Source organism: Oryctolagus cuniculus, chromosome 20 (genome assembly GCF_964237555.1).
Source record: "Oryctolagus cuniculus chromosome 20, mOryCun1.1, whole genome shotgun sequence".
Taxonomy (NCBI): domain Eukaryota; kingdom Metazoa; phylum Chordata; class Mammalia; order Lagomorpha; family Leporidae; genus Oryctolagus; species Oryctolagus cuniculus.
Window position 1 is genome coordinate 9,684,975 of NC_091451.1, and position 20,812 is coordinate 9,705,786.

The following is a 20,812-nucleotide window of genomic DNA, read 5'->3' on the forward strand; positions in this document are numbered from 1 at the left end:
AGATTGGCATCAATTTTATTACACTTAAATTTCTTGAACTTATAGTTCAAAATCACTTCTAGATTGGCCCTTCTTCACAACTATTTTAAATAAGTAGCTATCTAGGAAGAAAAAAATACAACATACTCAAAATTAAAGAATAAAAGACTTAGTTATTCATGATATAAATGTCTTCTTTTAATTTTATTTAAGATACATAAATTTCATATATACAGATTTAGGAACATAGTGATAGTTCCCACCCCACCCTTCCTGCTCCCAGACGCTCCCCTATTCTGCTTCCCCTTCCTTCTCCTATTTCCACTCTTAATTTTTGCAAAGATACATTTTCAGTTTACTTTGTACTCATCAGATTAACCATACACTAAGTAAAGAGTTCAACAAATAGTATGAAGAAAAAAACACTGTTCCTCAACTGTTAAGACAAGGGCTATAAACAATCTTCGAATCTCAAAATATCCATTTCATTTCAATACATTACGTTGTAGGTATTTTATTAGTTACTACAGATCAGGGAAAACATATGGTGTCTGCCATTCTTGGGACTGGCTTATTTCATTAAGTATAATGGTTTCTAGTTGCATCAATTTTGTTGCAAAAGATGGGATTTTTTTTTTAAGTGATGAGTAGTATTCCATAGTGTATATATACCAAAATTTCTTTATCCAGTCATCAGTTGATGGACATCTGGGTTGATTCTTAGCTATTGTGAATTCAGCTGCAGTGAATATGGGGGTACAAAAATCTTTCATCTGCTGATTTCACCTTTTGTTTGGGTAAAATCCCAGGAGAAGGATTGCTAGGTCATATGGTAGATCCATGTTCAGCTTTCTGAGCTATTTCCATACTATATTCCACAACAGCTATACTAGTTTACATTCCCACCAACAGTAGATTAGGGAGGGTACCTTTTCCTCCACATCCTCCCCAGCATTTACTATTTGTTGATTTCTGTATGAGAACCATTCTAACTAGGGTGAGGTGAAAACTCATTGTGGTTTTGATTTGCATTTCTCTGATGGCTAAGGATCCTGAGCATTTTTTCATGTGTCCATCAACCTTATAAATTTTCTCTTCTGAAAAATGTTCAAGTCTTTTGTCCATTTCTCTTTTTTTATTTATGTATTTAATTGAGAGGTAGAGTTACAGAGAGAGGGAGAGACAGAGAAAAAGGTCTTCCATTTGCTGGTTCACTCCCCAAATGGTTCCATCAGCTGGAGCTGTGCAGATCTGAAGCCAGGAGCTTCTTCCAGGTCTTCCAGGTGGGAACAAGGGGCCCAAACACATGGGCCAACTTCTACTGCTTTTTCAGGCCACAGAGAGAGCTGGATCAGAAGAGGAGCAGCCAGGACACAAACTGCCGCCTATATGGGATACTAGCAACTCAGACAGAGGCTTAGCAAACTAGCCACAGCACTGCCCCACCCATTCCTTAACTAGATTGTTGTTGTTGAGTTTCTTGAGCTCTTTATAGATTCTGCATATTAATCCTTTATCAGTTGCATAGTTTGCAAATGTTTTCTCCCATTCTGTCAGCCTCTTCACTTTGTTGAATGTTTCTCTTGCAGTGTAGAGGCTTCTCAGCTTGATGGAATCCCATTTGTCAATTTTGGCTTTGATTCACTGTGCTTCTGGAGTCTTTTCCAAGAAGTCTGCCTATGCCAATGTCTTAAAGAGTTTCCCCAATGTTCTCTAGTAATTTCATGGTATCACGTTCTAGATTCAGGTCCTTGATCCATTTTAAGTGGATTTTTGTGTAAAGTGTAAGGTAGGGGTCTTGCTTCACAGTTCTGCATGTGGAGATCCAGTTTTTTCCAGAACCATCTGTTGAAGACTGTCCTTGTTCCAGGAACTGATGCTAGCTCCTCTGTCAAAGATAAGTTCATTGTAAATGCATGGACTGATTGCTGTTCCACTGGTCTGTTTTTGTGCCAGTACCAGGCTGTTTTGATTATAACTACCCTGTAGCATGTCTTGAGACCAGTATTGTGATGCCTCTGGCTTTGTTTTGTCATATAAGATTGCTTCAGCTATTCAGAGTCTCTTATGTTTCCATATGAATTTTAGCATCCTTTTGTCTAGATCTGAGAAGAGTGCTGTTGGTATTTTGATTCAAAGTGCACTGAATCTGTAAACTGCTTTTGGTAGTATGGACATTTTGATGATATTAATTTTTCCAACCCAAGAACATAGAAGATTTTTCCATTTTGTGTATGTGTGTTGCCTTCAATTTCTTTCTTTAGTGTTTTGTAATTTTCATGCTAGAGATCTTTACTTGCTTGGTTAAATGTATTACAAGGTATTTAATTTTTTTGTAGCTATTGTGAATGGGATTGATTGTAGAAGTTCTTTCTCAGCCATGTTTATGTATACACTGTTTGTGTATACAAAGGCTTGATTTTTGTGTGTTAATTTTATATCCTGCCACTTTACCAAATTTTTCTCCAATAGTCTCTTAGTGAAATCTTTTGATTCGTCTAAACATAGAATCATGTCATCTGCAAATAGGGATGATTTGAGTTCTTCCTTTCCAATTTGTATCCCTTTGATCTATTTTTCTTGCCTAACTGCTCTGGCTCAAACTTCCAGGATTATGCTGAATAGCAATGGTGAAAGTGGGCATCTTTGTCTGGTTTTGGATCTTAGTGGGAATGCTTCCAGCTTTCCCCCATTCAATACGATGCTAGCTGTTGGTCTGTAATAAACTGCCTTGACTGTGTTGAAGAATGTGGCTTTTACACCCAATTTTCTTAAGGCTTTCTTCATGAAAGGAGGAAAAGGATTTTATCGATTTCTTTCTCTGCATCTACTGAAATAATCACATTGTTTTTGTTCTTCAGTTTGTTAATGTGCTATATCACATTTATTGTTTGTGAATGTTGAACCATCCCTGTATACCAGGGATGAATCCCGCTTGGTCCCGGTGAATGATCTTTCTGATGTGTTGTGGATTCAGTTAGCTAGCATTCTTGTTGAGGATTTTTACATCTATGTTCATCAGGGAAATTGGTCTATAGTTCTCCCTCTATTGTATCTTTTTCTGGTTTAGGAATTAGAGTGATGCTCGCTTATGATCACAGGAGGAGTTTGGGAGGATTCCCTTCCTTTCAATTGTTTTGAATAGCTTGAGAAGAAATGGAATTAGTTCTTTCAATGTCTGGTAGAATTCAGCAGTGAAGCCACTTGGTCCTGGGCTATTCTTTGTTGGAAGGGTCTTTATTACTGATTCGATTTCCACCTCGGTTATCGGTCTGTTTAGGTTTTCTATGTTTTATGGCTCATGTTTCATTTTGGTAGGTTGTATATGTCCAGGAATCTATCCATTTCTTCTAGATTTTCTCATTTGATGACATATAGCTCTTTGTAGTAATTTCTGATGATTCTTTTTATTTCTGTGGTACCCACTGTTATATTTCCTTTTTAGGCAGTATGCCTTCTCCTCTTCCATCATCTTGGAATCTCCCAGAAAAGAATGAAGTTCTTCCATATGATTTTTAAAATACTTATTCTACATGATAAGGAAAAGATATCACAAATTTGATACTTAATGATGAAATACTTCAGAGATTCTCAGAAAAATCAGAAAGAAGCAACTGTAGTAATCAGAATTATAGAACACTAGGCCAAGAACTTCTAGCCAAATGTAGTAAAATAATGAAATTGAAGTCTAAAATACAGTATTTTTAAAAATAATGTTATCCAGGTGAGTTATTCCCAGATAAAACCTCAGATATAGGCAAGCACCGTGGCTCACTAGGCTAATCCTCCGCCTGCAGCGCAGGTACTCTGGGTTCTAGTCCTTGTTGGGGAGCTGGTTAGATCTCAGTCGCTCCTCTTCCAGTCCAGCTCTCTGCTGTGGCCCAGGAAGGCAGTGGAGGATGGCCCAAGGACTTGGGCCCTGCACCCGCATGGGAGACCAGGAGGAAGTACCTGGCTCCTGGCTTCAGATTGGTGTAGCACGCCGGCCATAGTGGCCGTTTGGGAAGTGAACCAATGGAAGGAAGACCTTTCTCTCTGTCTCTCTCTCTCACTGTCTAACACTACCTGTCAAAAAAAAAAAAAAAACACCTCAGATATTCATCTACTAGAGCTATTAAAACTATTAGAGTTCAGGAAAACTGCTACATACCAAATATATATTTAATCGCTTTCATATAGGTCAGTAATTACTAGAAGAAAATATAATGAAAACAATTTATTGCCACAATATCAGACATGTGTAACAAAAATTTTCATTAAAATGTGTCAGATATATGAAAATTAAATACTTGTCAAACATCCATTCTTTTCTAATCAATTTGTAAGTTTAAAGCAATTCCAAATAAAATCCCCAAAGGAATGGCGGTGTTTGGTTATTATCTAGGGGGTAGCAATGATGGCTATGTCTTAATGGTTTGGTACCTTTTAGTTTGGTTTATTTGTCTCTCAATATTTTATAACGAAAATTTTCAAGTGTATAGAAAACTTGAAAGTGAAGAGTGGTTTGTTGCTTTTGCCAACAAATTTGTGAAAGTAAATACATAAAAACACTAAGAAAATTTTGAAAAAGATAAGAAACAATGGAAAACTACCCTAACTGTAGTTGGCAGAATTCTGACATCCCACCATTGTACATGCTACATAATTCCAGTTCTTGAGTGTGAATAGAATAATGAGTTTATAATTTGTGTCCTATCATTATATTATATATCTAAAGGTGTTTTGCAGATAGGATTAATCTCTCAAATAAGTGGACTGTGAGTAAATAATAAAAAAGAGAAGTTATCTGGGTAGGAGGACTGTCTTAATCAATAAGGAGCACTTACAAAGGAGGAGCTTTTCCTCCTGCTGGTCTGGAAGAAGGAAGTCACCAAGAGTTTTACATCTAGAAGGAAATTAAATCTGCCAACAACATGAACGACCTTGAAAGAAGAGCCAGAACCTCGTTCAGATGGGCCCACAGTACCCGGAGAGGCCTACCTGGACACAGCCATGTGTAAACAACGTTAGAGGGTACAGAGTTAGACACTCCCTGCTTAGACTTCTGATCCACAGAAACTGATCGTAACTGAGATACCAAATGCATGCTGTTTTAAGCTACTTAAGATTGTGGTACTTTGATATACAGCAATAGGAAATGAATACACCAGTTAATATTAAAACATACCATGAATTTAAATTAATAGTAATGTGATACTGTGAAAACACTGAAATATAAATTGAGGGAAAACAAAGGACAGTAGAGAAAAACTCTGAGTTTAGTTAAGACTTCATATTTGGTAAAGTAGCAACACATAAATGAAGATTAAATAAATTATAATTATTATGTTAAAAAACAGTACAGATTATCTTATCCTACTTATAATAAATTCCAGGTGGATTAAAGATTAAATGAAAACAACTGAAGCTACAGAAAAATAAGGATATAAATACATATAAAGTTTTGCACTGGTTTAGGACTTTCTAAGTAGAACAGCCTCACCGATATATTTCACTGCTCAGAGATTTTAAACTACTTTATATCATAAACAATATCAGTAGAACAAAAAACTAAAAGCAAATTTTAAAATTTTCAAGGGTTAATTCATAGTCACAGCATGGCTGGCTCATACAAATAAAGGAAAATAATACTTACTATCCAAATAGAAGAGGGGACAGAGGAAGTAAACAATCCATAGAGAGAAAAGAAAAAAGGAAAGAAATGATTGGGAGGATGCTGTCCCAAAAATGAAAAAGAGATGGGCATTTGATGCAGTAAGAATCTGGAAGTAAACCTGTGGACAGAAGATCTCTGTTTATCTGTCTCTCTGCCTTTCATATAAATAAAATTTAATTACTTTTAAAAAGAACTAGAAATAAAACATCATGTACAATATCACAAAATGTGTGAAGCCATCATTAAATTCTTAGCAACTACTAAGTCTAAGAAAGGCAGGATGCAGAGGGTCAGATCATGAAGATGATGACAAAAAAATGAAAATAGTAACAGACTTGATCAGACTGATATATGAGAAAATAGTATCTAGCTCGACATTACAGCCATCCTACTTTAAAGCTTCATGACTGATAGTACAGAGCTTGCATTTAGTTATGTCAACAGAAGACAAAAATGAACATGTGTATTTTGCTACAACACTCTATCACAAAGAAATACACACAGGTTCCAGGTGAAATCATTAAATTATTATTCTGACTGAAATTTCATTTTACAGATTTAGCAAATAATTTCATTTAAATTCATATATTAGAAACAAAGAATAATGTATGTTAAAGAAATATATTTTATCTTTAAAATTTCACAGAGTGAAAATAATCACATAAAACTGATACAGCCATTCTCACTTTTCAACTTAACCTATATTACACTTATTTACAGAGAAAATACAAGGTTGTCAAACACAAATTACATTGTGTTTTGTAAAGCTTTAACTTTTACAATATACCAAGCTACTTCAATGCTTTACCATATAATATTTTCAAGGCTACTTTTAAACATTGGCTTAAACCTTATATATGCTACATAAAAGGCTTTATAAGTTTTGAATGTTTTGAATATTATTCAAGTATTTGAACAAAATGGAAATTTGTTAAAATGTGAGATGAATTCATAAAAAGAATCCAAGAAAAAATTGTGTAAAATCATTATAAATGTTTAAAATCTTTTTTCAATGCCTTGTTTATAACTCAACTGCCAACTGATTTTTAGAAACTTTAGGGGTATGTTAAGAAGTTATATTACCTATATCTGCTGAAATACATAAAGGAAAACAAAAATAGCAATGAAGTGCTTACAGCACTTTGCCTACAAATCTTTTCTTTATTTCTCTAATAGAGTTGCAAATGAAGAACTCATATTAGATAATCTGTATTAATTATAGTAATATTTAATTAATAATTTGACATTGATAAAGTTGAGTCATAAATGTTCATCATTTGTATTAGTTAAGAAATAACCCTTCTTTGGCCGGCGCCGCGGCTCACTAGGCTAATCCTCCGCCTAGCGGCGCCGGCACACCGGGTTCTAGTCCCGGTCGGGGCGCCGGATTCTGTCCCGGTTGCCCCTCTTCCAGGCCAGCCCTCTGCTGTGGCCCGGGAGTGCAGTGGAGGATGGCCCAGGTGCTTGGGCCCTGCACCCCATGGGAGACCAGGAAAAGCACCTGGCTCCTGGCTCCTGCCATCGGATCAGCGCGGTGCGCCGGCCGCAGCGCGCCGGCCGCGGCGGCCATTGGAGGGTGAACCAACGGCAAAGGAAGACCTTTCTCTCTGTCTCTCTCTCTCACTGTCCACTCTGCCTGTCAAAAAAAAAAAAAAAAAAAAAAAGAAATAACCCTTCTTTGGGTAAAATGTAGTGAAGTATTAACTGGAAAGCCAGCTGACCACTAAAAGGACAGTCTCACAATGCCAAACAATGAGATCTTCCTAAACTACTAATGCCATAGCCTGAGGTCAATTATCAGTAAGACTCCCAAACACTTGCTCTCATTACCAGTGAATTAAATAAGCATGTTAACATATTGCCTTGAATAAACTTCAATAGTACTCCCAGTGCAATCTGAACTATAATTACATATTTATAATACCTGATGAATAAGAAATGTTCACATACTCTTCATCTACTTCTCAAGGTTACCTAACTTTAAAAGATCACAGTAACTGCCACTTAAAAATTTCACAGCAGTATAGATTGATTTTTTTCCTTTATCAAGGTTTTATTCAAGAACAATAACATAGGGGCTGCTATTGTGGTATGGTGGTTAAGCATCTGCCTGTAGTGCTCATATAAAATATGGGTGTCGGTTTGTGCCCCTCTTACGATCTAGCTCTCTGCTATGACCTAGGAAAGCAGTGGAAGATGGCCCAAGTCCTTGGGCCCTGCACTGACGTGGGAGGCCCGGAAGATTAGATCAGCTCAGATTCAGCCATTGTGGGTATCTGGGAAGTGAACCAGTGGATGAAAGACCTTTGTCTCTCCCTCCCTCTGTCTATAACTCTGCCTCTCAAGTAAATAAATAAAATAAAAAAGAAGAAAAAGAACATTGTTCTTTGGAATCACAATCTCTAATGATGGCATCTGAGAGACAGGCTGACAGGACAGCTTTGAGTAATTTTGGGGGCACACCCTTGGGGTTGGGTTCTCCGGAGAGATTTGAGTATTTCAGTTCAAGTTCAGTCCAGGTTCTCTCTATTGCTTCCTGGCTGTTGCTGTATCCCTGCTGTAACTACCCTCCACCAGATGCCAGACTATGAGGCCACCTGATCCTATAACCTTGACTCTGAGATGAAATAAATCCTTTCTTTCTCAAAGTAACTTCTCTTCGTTACTTTAAAGTTATAAAAAGTGAACTAATTCAATCTGTACTGTACAAATGTTGAATAAACAGAAGCAGAGAGTACAACACTGGTTATCAAAGGTCAGGGAATGGGAGAAAAGGGGAATGTTGGTAAAATTGTACAAACTTGTTGTTAAGAGATTAAAACAAGCTCTGCGGACCTAATGTAGAGCATAATGATAATAGTCAAAGTATAGTAGTATACTTAAAAATTTTTTAAAGTAGGTCTTAAGTATCAGCATTCTCACCCCAAAATTAAACAAAAAAGTAGAAAGTTACTATGTGAGGTAATGGATATGCTAATTATCTTGATTGTGGTACTCTTCCTATAATATGTATCACATTGTACATCTTGAACATGTACAACTATTATTTCTTAATTATACTTCAATAAGGATGAAAAAAACTATATACCTATATCTACTATGAACTGATACAAAAATCCTCAGAAAAATACCAGCAAACTGAATTTAGCAGCATATTAAAAGAATGGTACACTGTGACCATGTGGAATGCAAGGATGGTTCAATAAACACACAAAAATAAATCAGTGTAATATATAACCACATTAAAAGAATAAAGGGAGGCAATATGATCATCTTGATTAAGAAAGGATACGGGGGTGGAGGGGCTGGTGCTGTGGCGTAGTGGGTAAAGCCACGGCCTGCAGTGCTGGCATCCCTTATGGGTGCCAGTTCGAGTCCTGGCTGCTCCACTTCCAATCCAGCTCTCTGCTATGGCCTGGGAAAGCAGTAGAAGATAGCCCAAGTCCTTGGGCCCCGTACGTGTGTGGGAGACCTGGAGGAAACACCTGGCTCCTGGCTTCAGATCAGCACAGCCAATTGGGGAGTGAACCAGCAGATGGAAGACCTCTCTCTCTCTCTCTCTCTTTCTCTCACTTTCTCTCTCTTTCTCTGGCTCTCTGGCTCTCTGGCTCTCCTCTCTCTGTGTAACTCTGACTTTCAAATAAATAAATAAATCCTTAAAAATAAACAAACAAAAAAAAGAAAGTGTACATGGGGCTGGTGCTGTAGCATAATAGGTAAAGCTGCCATCTGCAGTGCTGGCATCCCATATGGGTGACATTTCGAATCCTGGCTGCCCCACTTCCAATTTAGTTCTCTGCTATGGGCTGGGAAAGCAGCAGAAGATGGCTCAAGTCCTTGGGCCCCTGCACCTGCGTGGGAGACCCAGAAGAAGCTCCTGGCTCCTGGCTTCAGATCAGTGCAGCTCCAGCCATTGTGGCCAGTTGGGGAGTGAGCCAGTGGATGGATGGAAGACCTCTCTCTCTCTGTCTCCTTCTTTCTCTGCGTAACTCTTTCAAATAAATAAATAAATCTAAAAAAAAAAAAAAAAAAAGGGTTCCTGACAAAATTCATCACATTTTCATGATAAAAACATTCAACAAACTAGGAATAGAAACTACCTCAATACAATAAAGGCTATATTTTATAAATTCTTAATAAGCAACATACTCAATGAAGAATACTGAAAGATTTTCCTGCTAAAAATAGGAATAAAGTATGGCTGCCCACTTCTAGTCAACATAATATTGAAAATACTAGCTAGAGCAATTAGGCAAGAAAAAGAAATTAAAGGAATCCATATTGGAAGGGAAAAAGCAAAATTACCTGTTTCCACAAGACAACATAATATATGTAGAAAACCCTAAGGATGCTACAAAGCAAATGTTAGAACTGTTAAATTCAGTAATGTAGCAGTATACAAAGTGAATATACAAAAATCAAAAAATTAAGAAAACAGCTTCATTTAAATAGCATCAAAAATAATAAATTACTTAGAAGTTAACCAAACAGGTGAAAAACTTATACAATGAAAACCCAAAAAAATTTCTGAAAGAAATTTAAAAAAAAAACAAACAGAAAGACATCCCATATTCACGGATTGAAAGACTCAGTAAAAGACAACAGAAAAAATTCTGAAGAGGTTTCAGAAGTACCTATAAAGCTAGAGTAATCAAAATTGTATGACTTGCACAGAGACAGACATTTAAGCCATCCAGACCAACACAACAGAATTCAGATATAAACTATGATATATAAGGTCAATGATTTCCAACAATTCCAGAACAATTCAATAGTGAAAAGTCAGTCATCAAAAAACGATGCATGGAAAACTGATATCCACAAGCAAAAAAATGAAGTTGGACCCTCAACTAGCATCATATACAAAAATTAACTCAAAATGAATCCAAACCCCGGTTAAAACTTAAAACTGAGGCAGACAGCAAAATAGGAGAAAATGTGTGCAAATCATGATCCTAATCTATTCCATTAGGACTACTATAACAAAATAATGTCTCTTACAAAGAACTTGAATTTTTTTCTCACAACACTGAAGGTGAGGAAGTTCAAAATCAAGGTACTGCCAGATTCAGTGTCTGCTGCGGGCCCATTTTCTCATTCCTGGTGCCTCTGCCTGTGTCCTCACATAGTGGGAGGGGCAAACAAGCTGTCTGATCACCCTTTACTGGTACTGAACCCATTCATGAGTCACAAAGACATTTCCAAAATAGATACACTTAATGTGACTGTTGAGCCACTGGACCTACTGCACATCAGAACATTTCATAAAATGTATTTTGTAACTCATGTATCATGAATGTAGTTTCACTGTTGATAGCACACATCTAACCTTTTTCATGGCAAGGAGTCCAACTGGTACTTTTACTGCCTTATTACTGTCTAAATTAAGCCTCAATGTCGGAAAACATATACGTGACGACCTTAAAAAGAACAGACACTTCAATATTTCCAGGGACAGCCTTAACAAAGAACAAAGGCAACACAGTCTCAATCTCAAGAGACCTAACAAATCCACAAAAAAATTAATGTACCAAATAAAACTTCATATTAAGCATGTTTCTTTTTTTGCAAAAGACTGAAATTTCTATAAACTCAATTTCTAAACATATTAATGTGTGACTTAAGAAAAAGTAACAACAAAGCCCTGAACTCTCAATGGAAACTTCTCTTTTGACACTTACCCAAGTCTTCCCAGCATCTCAAGCTCAGGAACCTGTGGTCCACAAGTCTCTATCTGCAGGGGCTGGTATTCATAGAGAGCTTCTTCAAGCTTGTGAACAGGTGCCAATGAAATATGCTGACCCTGTTAGAAAAATGAAGGAAATTCCTTTTAATATTACTTTCATACTATTTGCTATTTGTAGTCATTGTAAAGATGAACTAAATTCCTCATATTAAAAATACACTTTAGGGTCTGTTATTCCATAGATACAATACGTTTCATTACTGAAGCCTATATTATATAATTAATAGTCTCTGACATATGACTTCAACAAGGAAAACCTAATTCATCAGTAAATTCAAATTAAGCCTAAAACAGTACAGCTGTTAAATGTCAAGAGTAGAACTCAGCAAATATATAAGCCCACCCTCACCTCTAAGTTTTTTTAATAAACATTTTTAATAACCAGTGTTTTCTTAAAAGTCCTAATTTAGGAAGAAAACTAATGAAATTATTCTCTGCAACCTAAATGTATATTCTTAAGTCTATAGAAGGGAATCAAGATCACTAACCAAAAGTGTATTTATTTCTCATCATACACACCCACATATAAACACTCAAAATAATAAAATTTTACACCAAACTGAATAAAAATATTCAGCTATTTTTGCTGAGAAGAATGAACTACTGGTTAACTAAAATAAAAGGGCCATATTCGAGTATAAGAACACAAAATAATTGCTAGTCAGCCACACAGCACCATTATACTGCTGCAATTTACATATTTACCATACACCTGGGCACAAATTCTAATTTATATGAATCTCCCTACTTCTTATTTGAGGCTACTAAAAAAGCCAGTGGGGAAGTATAATTAAAAGCTAAGTTGCTTTTTATGCAAATTGTTTCTGAAATCCACACAATTTTATCACAATATTCATTTTCCATAAACTTTTAGAAGACCCCATGTATAGCCCATGTTTTCTCATTTTAACCCAAGTTCTATGATTTTTCTTCATATAGCTCTCACCAATTTCTTCTTAACTTTTAAAAATAATCTGCAGTTATTAATTGTACAACTTTGTAGTTAATAATTTTTGTTGTTATCTTCTGTAGTTTCCTTTTCTCCTTAATTATTAATTTAGATACATAACACATGTTAGATTATAAAACATAAAAATTGGCCAAATGGGTGTATTTTATATTTTCAATCATTACAAGAGACAATATAGAGTGGGTGTCTGGCACAGGGCTAAGACTCCATTGGGGACGCCTGCATTTCATACTGGAATACTTGGCTTTGAGTCCCAGCTCCACCTCCAGTTCCAGGTTCCTGCTAAGGCCACCCTGGGAGGCAGCAGGTGGCAGCTCAAGTCCTGGGTCTCGGGTCTCTGTCATCCACCTAGGAGACCTGGATTGTTCCCAATCTGGTTCAGCCTGGCCCAGCCTCAGCCACTGCCAGTTTCCGGGGAGTGAAATAGTAGATAAACATCTCTTCCTGTCTCTGTCTCGCTGTATTTCAAATAAATGAAAACATACAATTTTAAAAAATAATAAAAATAGGGGCCAGCATTGCGGCACAGCAGGGTAAAGCTGCTGCCTGGGATTGTAGTATCCCATGTTGGCACCAGTTCAAGTTCCAGCTGCCTCACTTCCAAATCAGCTCCCTGCTAATTGCCTGGGAAAGTAGAGGACGGCCTAAGCGTTTGGGCCCTGTTATCCACGTGGGAGACCGGATGTAGCTCCTGGCTCTTTTCTTCTGCCTGGCCCAGACCCAGCCTTGCAACCACCTGGGGAGTGAACCAGCAGATAGAAGATATCTGTGTCTGTGTGTGTGTGTGTCTGAGAGAGAGAGAGATTGATTCACTCCTCTCTCTCTAACTCTACATTTCAAATACATAAAAAATAAACCTCGTTTTTTTTTTAAAAAAAAAAAAAGGACACAGGAGTCACAGGTGGAGGCTTAACCTGCTCTGCCGCAACACCAGCCCCAGTAAATAAATCTTTTAAAAAAAAGAAACTACCAGGGACCTCATTAAACAACACAATAAAGAGAATGTAAAAAAAACAAAATCCTATAGTAAGATAATTGCCCTGGTGTCTTCAATAAGTCAGGAGAGACAGGAACAATAAAGTTGGAATAGAATGGTATCTTTTCTAGATTACAAGAGAATTAAGATATTCAGCAAATACAGTTAAGAGTTATGGGGAATGGGCAGTTAGCATGGAGATTAAGATACCTGCATCTCATATGGAAATGTTTACATTAAACTTCTGGCTCCATAAGGGCGCCAGTTCAAGAACCAGCTGCTTTACTTCCCATCCAGCTCTCTGCTATGGCCTGGGACAGCAGTAGAAGATGGCCCAAGTCCTTGGGCCCCTGTACCCACATGGGAGACCTGGAAGAAGCTCCTGCCTCCTGGCTCAGCTCAGCTCTAGCCATTGCAGCCAACCGGGGAGTGAACCAATGGATGGAAGGCCTCTCTCTCTGCCTCTCCTCCTCTCTGTGTAACTCTGACTTTCAAATAAATAAATAAATCTTAAAAAAATAAATTTGAGGGAACTGGCACCGTGGCTCACTTGGCTAATCCTCTGCCTGCGGCGCCGGCATCCCATGCAAACGCCAAGTTCTAGTCCTGGCTGCTCCTCGTCCAGTCCAGCTCTCTGCTGTGGCCTGGGAAGGCAGTGGAGGATGGCCCAGGTGCTCCGGCCCTGCACCCGCATGGGAGACCAGGAGAAGCACCTGGCTCCTGGCTTCGGATCGGCCAGCGCACCGGCCGTAGTGGCCATTTTGGGGGGTGAACCAACGGAAGGAAGACCTTTCTCTCTGTCTCTCTCTCTCACTGTCTAACTCTACCTGTCAAATAAGTAATATATATATATATACATATACATATATATATTTGAAAAGTAACTGAGGTGAACAGAAAAAATAACATTAATATTAAAACTGAATGAATTGGTAGCAATCTTATATAGTTCAAAATGGGAATACCAAAGAGAACTGATTAAAAGAAAGAGGAAAATTAAGAAAGGATGAGGTTGGAGAATGAAGACAAAAAATGCTAAGGGGCCAGCGCTGTGGTGTAGTGGGTAAAACCGCCACCTGCAGTGCCAGCATCCCACGTGGGCACCGGTTCGAGTCCCAGCTACTCCACTTCCAATCTAGCTCTCTGCTATGGCCTGGGAAAGTAGCAGAAGATGACCCAAGTCCTTGGGCCCCTGCACCTGCGTGGGAGACCCAGAAGAATCTCCTGGCTCCTGGCTTTGGATCAGCGCAGCTCTGACCATTGCGGCCAGTTGGGGAAGGAATCAGCAGATGGAAGACCTCTCTCTCTCTCTATGGCTCTCCTTCTCTCTCTGTGTAACTCTGACTTTCAAGTAAATAAATAAATCTTAATATATATATATATATATATATATATACACATGTATATATATAAAATACATACTGAAAGTAAATATTTGAAAAAATTACATATTTTATAAGCAACTTCCATCCAGAATATATATAAAGAACTTTCACATAGAATAAAGAGACGACCCAACTAAAAACGGGTAAAAAAAATTGTAGACATTTTGTCAAGGAAGATATGCAAATGACTAGTGACCACACGAAAGGATACTCAAATCATTAACCTTCAGAAAAATGCAAAAGAAAAGCACAGCGATCTATGCAGCTACAATCAAAATGATAGAAAATAAAAGTTGTTGGTGAGGCTGTGTAGAAATTGGAACACTCATATCACAGACAAGAGTGTATAAATGATGCAGCTACTCTGGAAATTGGTGTGTTAGTTTTTGTTAAAGTTATAAATAACTTTATGACTTAGCATTTCCACTCAGAGGTTTCCACCAGAGAAATGAGAGCTTATAATCACCCAAAGACTTGTGTGAACATTCACAGCAGTGTTACTCAGCATAGTCAAATAGTGGAAACCATCTAGATGCCCATCACATGGTGAATGCTAAACAAAATGTTGTATGTCAAATATTGTCATACAATGTGAGTATGAATTAACAATCACACACCATGATGAATAGGGTACTAGTCAACAATAAGAAGGAATTAAATTTGGATACATTCTGCAACATGGATGAACTTCAAAAACATCATGCTGATTAAAAACCAGATGCAAAGCGTCACATACCACATGATTTCATTTATAAGAAACACCTAGAAAGGACAAAATTAAAAAGACAGAAAGTAGACTGATCCTGACTGCCATGGGCTAGCAGTGTGAATGTATAATGACTCCACATCAGCATAAGATATCTTTCTGGACTGATGAAAAATCCTAAAATTGTATTATGGAAACAAGAGGGAAATTCTGTAAATTTACTAAAATTCACTGGAGTGTACATGTGACATATCAGTTAAGAAGGCATTTGAAATGCCCCACTTTGTACACTGTACTGTGTAGGTTCAATTCTTAGCTCCATTTTGCATCCAGCTTCCTGCTAACTTTCACTGGAAGACAGCAGGTGAGAGCTCAAGTACTTAGGTCCCTGCCACTCATGTGGAAGACTCCTGGTTTCAGCCTGACTCGGTCCCAACTGTTATAGGCATTTTGGGAGTAAACCAACAGATGGAAGACCTCTCTCTCTTTCTGTCTGACTTTCAAATAAAATAGGGTCAGTTTGAGTAACAGCTACTCAACTTCCAATCCAGCTTCTTGCAATTGTATCCTGGGAGACAGCAGATGATAGTCCAATTACTTGGATCCCTGCCACCAATGTGGAAGACCCAGATGGAGTTCTGGGTTCCTGGTTTTGGCCTGGCCTAGCCTTGGCTGCTGCCAGCATTTTGAGGAGTAAGGCAGCAGAAAGAAACACAGGTAGATAGGTAGGTAGGCAGGTAGGTATGTCTCTGTCTTCCAAGCAGATGAAAATAAACAAACATTAAATTATATTAAAAATAAACAAAAGCCCTTACTAAAAAACACATAAAAAATGAGTAATTTTATAGTAAGTAAATAATACCTCAATAAAGCTGTTAAACACACACAAAAATTTATGATCGTCATCCAGATCAATAAGATGTTGCTGACTGAAAAACCCAGGAAGAAATACATGTTCAGTAAAGGCAGCTAGAAATTAAACTGAAGAGAAATTTTTCCATCATCAGCCTCAAAATAATAGGCAAAGTCATAAAACTAAAAGTAAGAGGGGGAGTGGAATGTGTAAACAATGAGGTCTTAGCACTGTCTCAAAAAATACCTACATTAAATAATTCAAGCAAATTTTATTGACATTCAAAAATACGTAACACAAAACTGAGACCCTTTCCAGTTTTGTTACTGTTTCTATGTAAATCAAAAATAAATGAGGTTTTGGAAGTAAAAATGCAGCAAGAGCCATAGAAAATCATGCAAACTTGGGTAACAACCAGTCTCAAATGTACACTCAATAGTGTAATTAATGTTTTTACTGCCCTCAGATATAACAAAACTGAGCCTCTACGACACAGCTTAGACTCCTAGATTATATTTCAATCATTTGCTAGTCAAAAACATAAGCATATGTGGAAAGTTTCTACAATTCAACTAGTTTCCACATAGAAAATCATAGAAATATTTGAAAAACAATGGAAAGATTGACAAAAGCATTTATACATGAACAATATGTTTTAAAAAATTTTTGAGAGGCAGAGAGATAGAGAAAAAGCCCACATTCCCTGTTGGTTCATTTCCCAAATATCCTCAATTCCCCATGCACCCTCCACCCCCGAGCCCCCACTCCCCTGGCCCCAGCAACAGAGCAGGGAATTCAAACCAGATCTAGGGTGGCAGGAAGCGGACCACTGTGCCATCACTGCCGCCCCCCAGGGTCTACATTAGCAAGAAGCTGGGTTTAGAAGCCAGAGGCAGAAATCGAACTCAGGCACTCTGATGTGAGACATAGAATACTAACTCCTATTCCAAACACCCACCCCTAGGCTACATAGTTTAACTTTTCCTAGAAAGCTTAAAGGCTAATACAAAAAACAGTTTACAATTTACTGAGACTTATCAGTTAGATAACCTACATACTACAAATGTTATGCTCCTGAAATAAAGGAAGAGCAAAGACCACCTCTGTGCTAACTCTAAACACAGGCTATGTCAAAATACATACACAAACACACACACAGGAAACCATATTACTGAGAAAATTACATTATATTTTACCTAATAAAATAACAGCAATGAAAAATAGACATTTAGTATCATTAGTGTATATGTTGTTGAAATACAAAGTAGAATACATTTCCATTACGATCAGTATATACTTTTCTGCTATGGATCACAGAAGAAACTAATTCATAAAGTAGTAATAATTTAGGCTGATAGGTTAAATAATGCTGGAAATGGTTTAACACAATTTTAAATTCACAACTCAATCTTTCTAACTTACCTAATGATTCATCACCAGGGTAGCCTCATCCTCAACACATGAACCTTGTGAGCTTGTCAAACTGCTTTTGTGTAATTATCTGTTTAGCATCTGTCTCCCCCACAAGGCTCTATGTTCACATAGAGCCTCACGCTTTACAGCACAAGGTCTTCCACCAAAGAGCTGCTCCACGTTTTGCTTTATCAGTGAATAACATAACAGCACATGTAAGCAGTCACCTGATGTAGTAGACCCAATGCTGCAGCACCAGTGAATGATCAGGTTTCCAGATTCAATCAACCTAAGAAAGCCCTTATTAAGTATAAACAATTGGAATTTTGTTAATTGCTTGTACTATTAGGAGTATGCAAGGAGTAAATCTCCATCTTCTCTAGACTTCAATATTTCTTTTCTTTCAATTAGTCATTAAAACCAGCGGCTGCTTTTCATTCCTAGGCTGAGAATGTACTTTCTAACCATGGAAGTACTCATTTTAATGAAATTCCAGGTAATAAAAAAACATGCTTACGCCGTGGCATTCATCATGCTTTTAAACAGCAAGTATTATTGAGCACCTACTATATGCCAAGAGCTGAAAAGAACAGCAGTGAACAGAAAAAAAGAGAAGCCCCACCCTCAGGGAGCTTACATTCTGCCAAACCATATTACAATGAGACTGTGCCTTCTACTTAATTTCTTAGGGTCACTGACTACCAAAATGTAAGGAAGAAACAGAGAAAAGAAAAAAGAAAAATAATGTAGTAGTGGTAGTATTTTCTAAAAACTAGGTCACCTCACAATGTTAAATTTACGAAATTCCATAAAATGTATGTCATATTGCTAAATGCCATCAGACACCAATATAGTTCACATTTACAGTATTAAATTACTAAAATTCTAGAGACTATTTCCAGAGGAATATCTACAGGAAGCCTTTTAGAGAAATCAGATAGGGATGTTCAGAAATACTCTTTGGATTTTGGTAACTTCCTAATAATTAAATACGTGTGTTTGAATGTGTTTTATATATATATATATACTATATATATACATACATATGTATAATGTATCTATTTGTACATATATTTTAATTGTGCTGATGTGTTGGGTGCTCACACATAATTTTTAATGGGATAAAGATCTTAATGAATGCCATAGTCCATAAGCTGCTTATTCTAAGTAACATTTCTTTAATAATTCGGTTATTTTAAATTTATTTTAGGAACAAGCAGAGCAATTTTTACACAATGCTGTTCCGGTCACTCCAGGGTGATGTCAACTTGTCATCACTGAACAGCTGCATGGTAATCACTTCCTGGTAGCACATAATTTCACAGTAAGTACACTTCATCTCCCCCCCCCCAGTGGCTTTCTCTACTTTCTTTCAAAATTTACAGTAAGCAGTAAAAGGACAAATGAGGAACAAGACCGTACATGTTAAGAGAAAACAATGTACTCATGCTGGCACTGCCACTAAACTAGAAAGAACTGAGGTAAAATATTTCATTTCTCTAAGCTCCATTTTCATTATCTGCAAGGAGGGCAGGGGAGAGGGGGAAGCGAGTGGGGAGACCGGACCAGCAGGTCTAACCTGCTACGAGTTCATGACCACCAAGTGGAAATAAAGCACTGCCTCACAATGTATCACAAAAACACATAGGATTTTCTTCAAATTTTATGTAGAATAGTTTCCTTCTATAAATACTAGAGAAATAGCTATGGGGAGGGAAAAGCATATAAGCACTAATTCCTGAATTCCCAGCTCTTTACCAGACTCATTAGACTACGTTCTCCTTCTGGATGTGTGTTCTGGAATAAGAAGAATGTAACTTTTGAAAAATTGCTAAAAAAAAAAAAATCATCACAGTGATTACTTACTCCTATTAATCAGCCTTTATGAGCACTTGTTGTCTTTTGAAATGTAGTGCCTAACAGATTACCAATCTTTCCCCAAATCCGTCTTCATTAAAAAAAGGGGGGGGGGGCTTTTCCAACATATGAAAGAGGTTTCATCCTACATGTACTGGGAAGTGCAACATAATTTTTTAGCTCCTAGGCAATGTTTAGTTCCATTCAAATATATAAACTATGCTCCAAAACATCAAAGGAGAATTTCCCTATCTAGTTGGGGCTTAAGCTTCTTGTTCATCATTAGAAATCAAACAGCCCTAAAGAGCTAAACCCTCACTCAGCCAAGCCAAGTGCCCAAAAATGTTTCCAGCAAATGGGGCCTGGAAACTACATCCAGTTCTGTTCAGTCCAGTGGAATGACACTAAAGATTTGTTAATCAAATTCATTTGCAATCTCATCCCCAAAATACACACCATTTAATGTTCAAATTACATAAAAAAATTCTTTAATAATATTTAAATTCTATTTTTGGACTTTTATTGTTCTACCAATGTATGAATTATTCCTTGAGAAAAAACTTCAAAATTAAAGAGTATTATATTTAGAAATTAAAAAGGTTGAAAAAAATAGGAGATGGTATCTACCATTAAGGGACTGCTATGAAAAAATAATGACATTAAGCTTCTCAGATAATGTAACTACAACCAAACAATGGAGATTTAAAAAGTATTCCCATAAATTGCTTTGTATTGGCTAAAATATAGTATGGTTCACACACTCACTGTAAAAATATACATATATTTGTGGTCACATGCAAAAGCATGGTCTCAAAATACAGGGGAACACAACATACAGAAGACACATATTGCTGCCCTCTGCTTTAACATGTTTCCATGTAATTGTATTCCTACAAATTTATCTCTTTATCTCAAAAATACAAAAACAAAGACAGAATAGGAATTAAGCTAGTCATCTCTACTTAGATAGTTCTAAAACATTCAGGAAGGAGCTAAGTATCACCCAGAAGAATCCTAAGTGAGGTGACTGAGTTCCACAAAGTCATACAACAAAGTCGCAGGGATTGGGTGCTGGAGTCAGAGAGGCAGAAAAACTGTCAAAATCTCCCTTAAATCGCCATCAGTGTGCATATTTGAAGCTCCTTTTATCAATCCAACTCAAAAAAACCTTTCCTCTAGCTTTGGAACAGATTCTTGTTTCTTCTGTGGAAAATCAGATAAACTAGTTGGCTTGCATTGGGCATTCAAATTGTTTCAAAAAAATTTTTTTA

General features: G+C 37.2%; 1 protein-coding gene across 1 annotated transcript in view; it reads right to left on the reverse strand.

The window, feature by feature from the left end:
* MNAT1 (MNAT1 component of CDK activating kinase) overlaps positions 1–20,812 on the reverse strand; it is a 224,839-nt gene that overhangs the window by 69,592 nt on the left and 134,435 nt on the right. Inside the window, exon 7 of the mRNA XM_002719546.5 lies at positions 11,317–11,438. Within this exon, the coding sequence (XP_002719592.1) occupies positions 11,317–11,438 (122 nt within the window). The remainder of the gene's footprint in view (positions 1–11,316; positions 11,439–20,812) is intronic.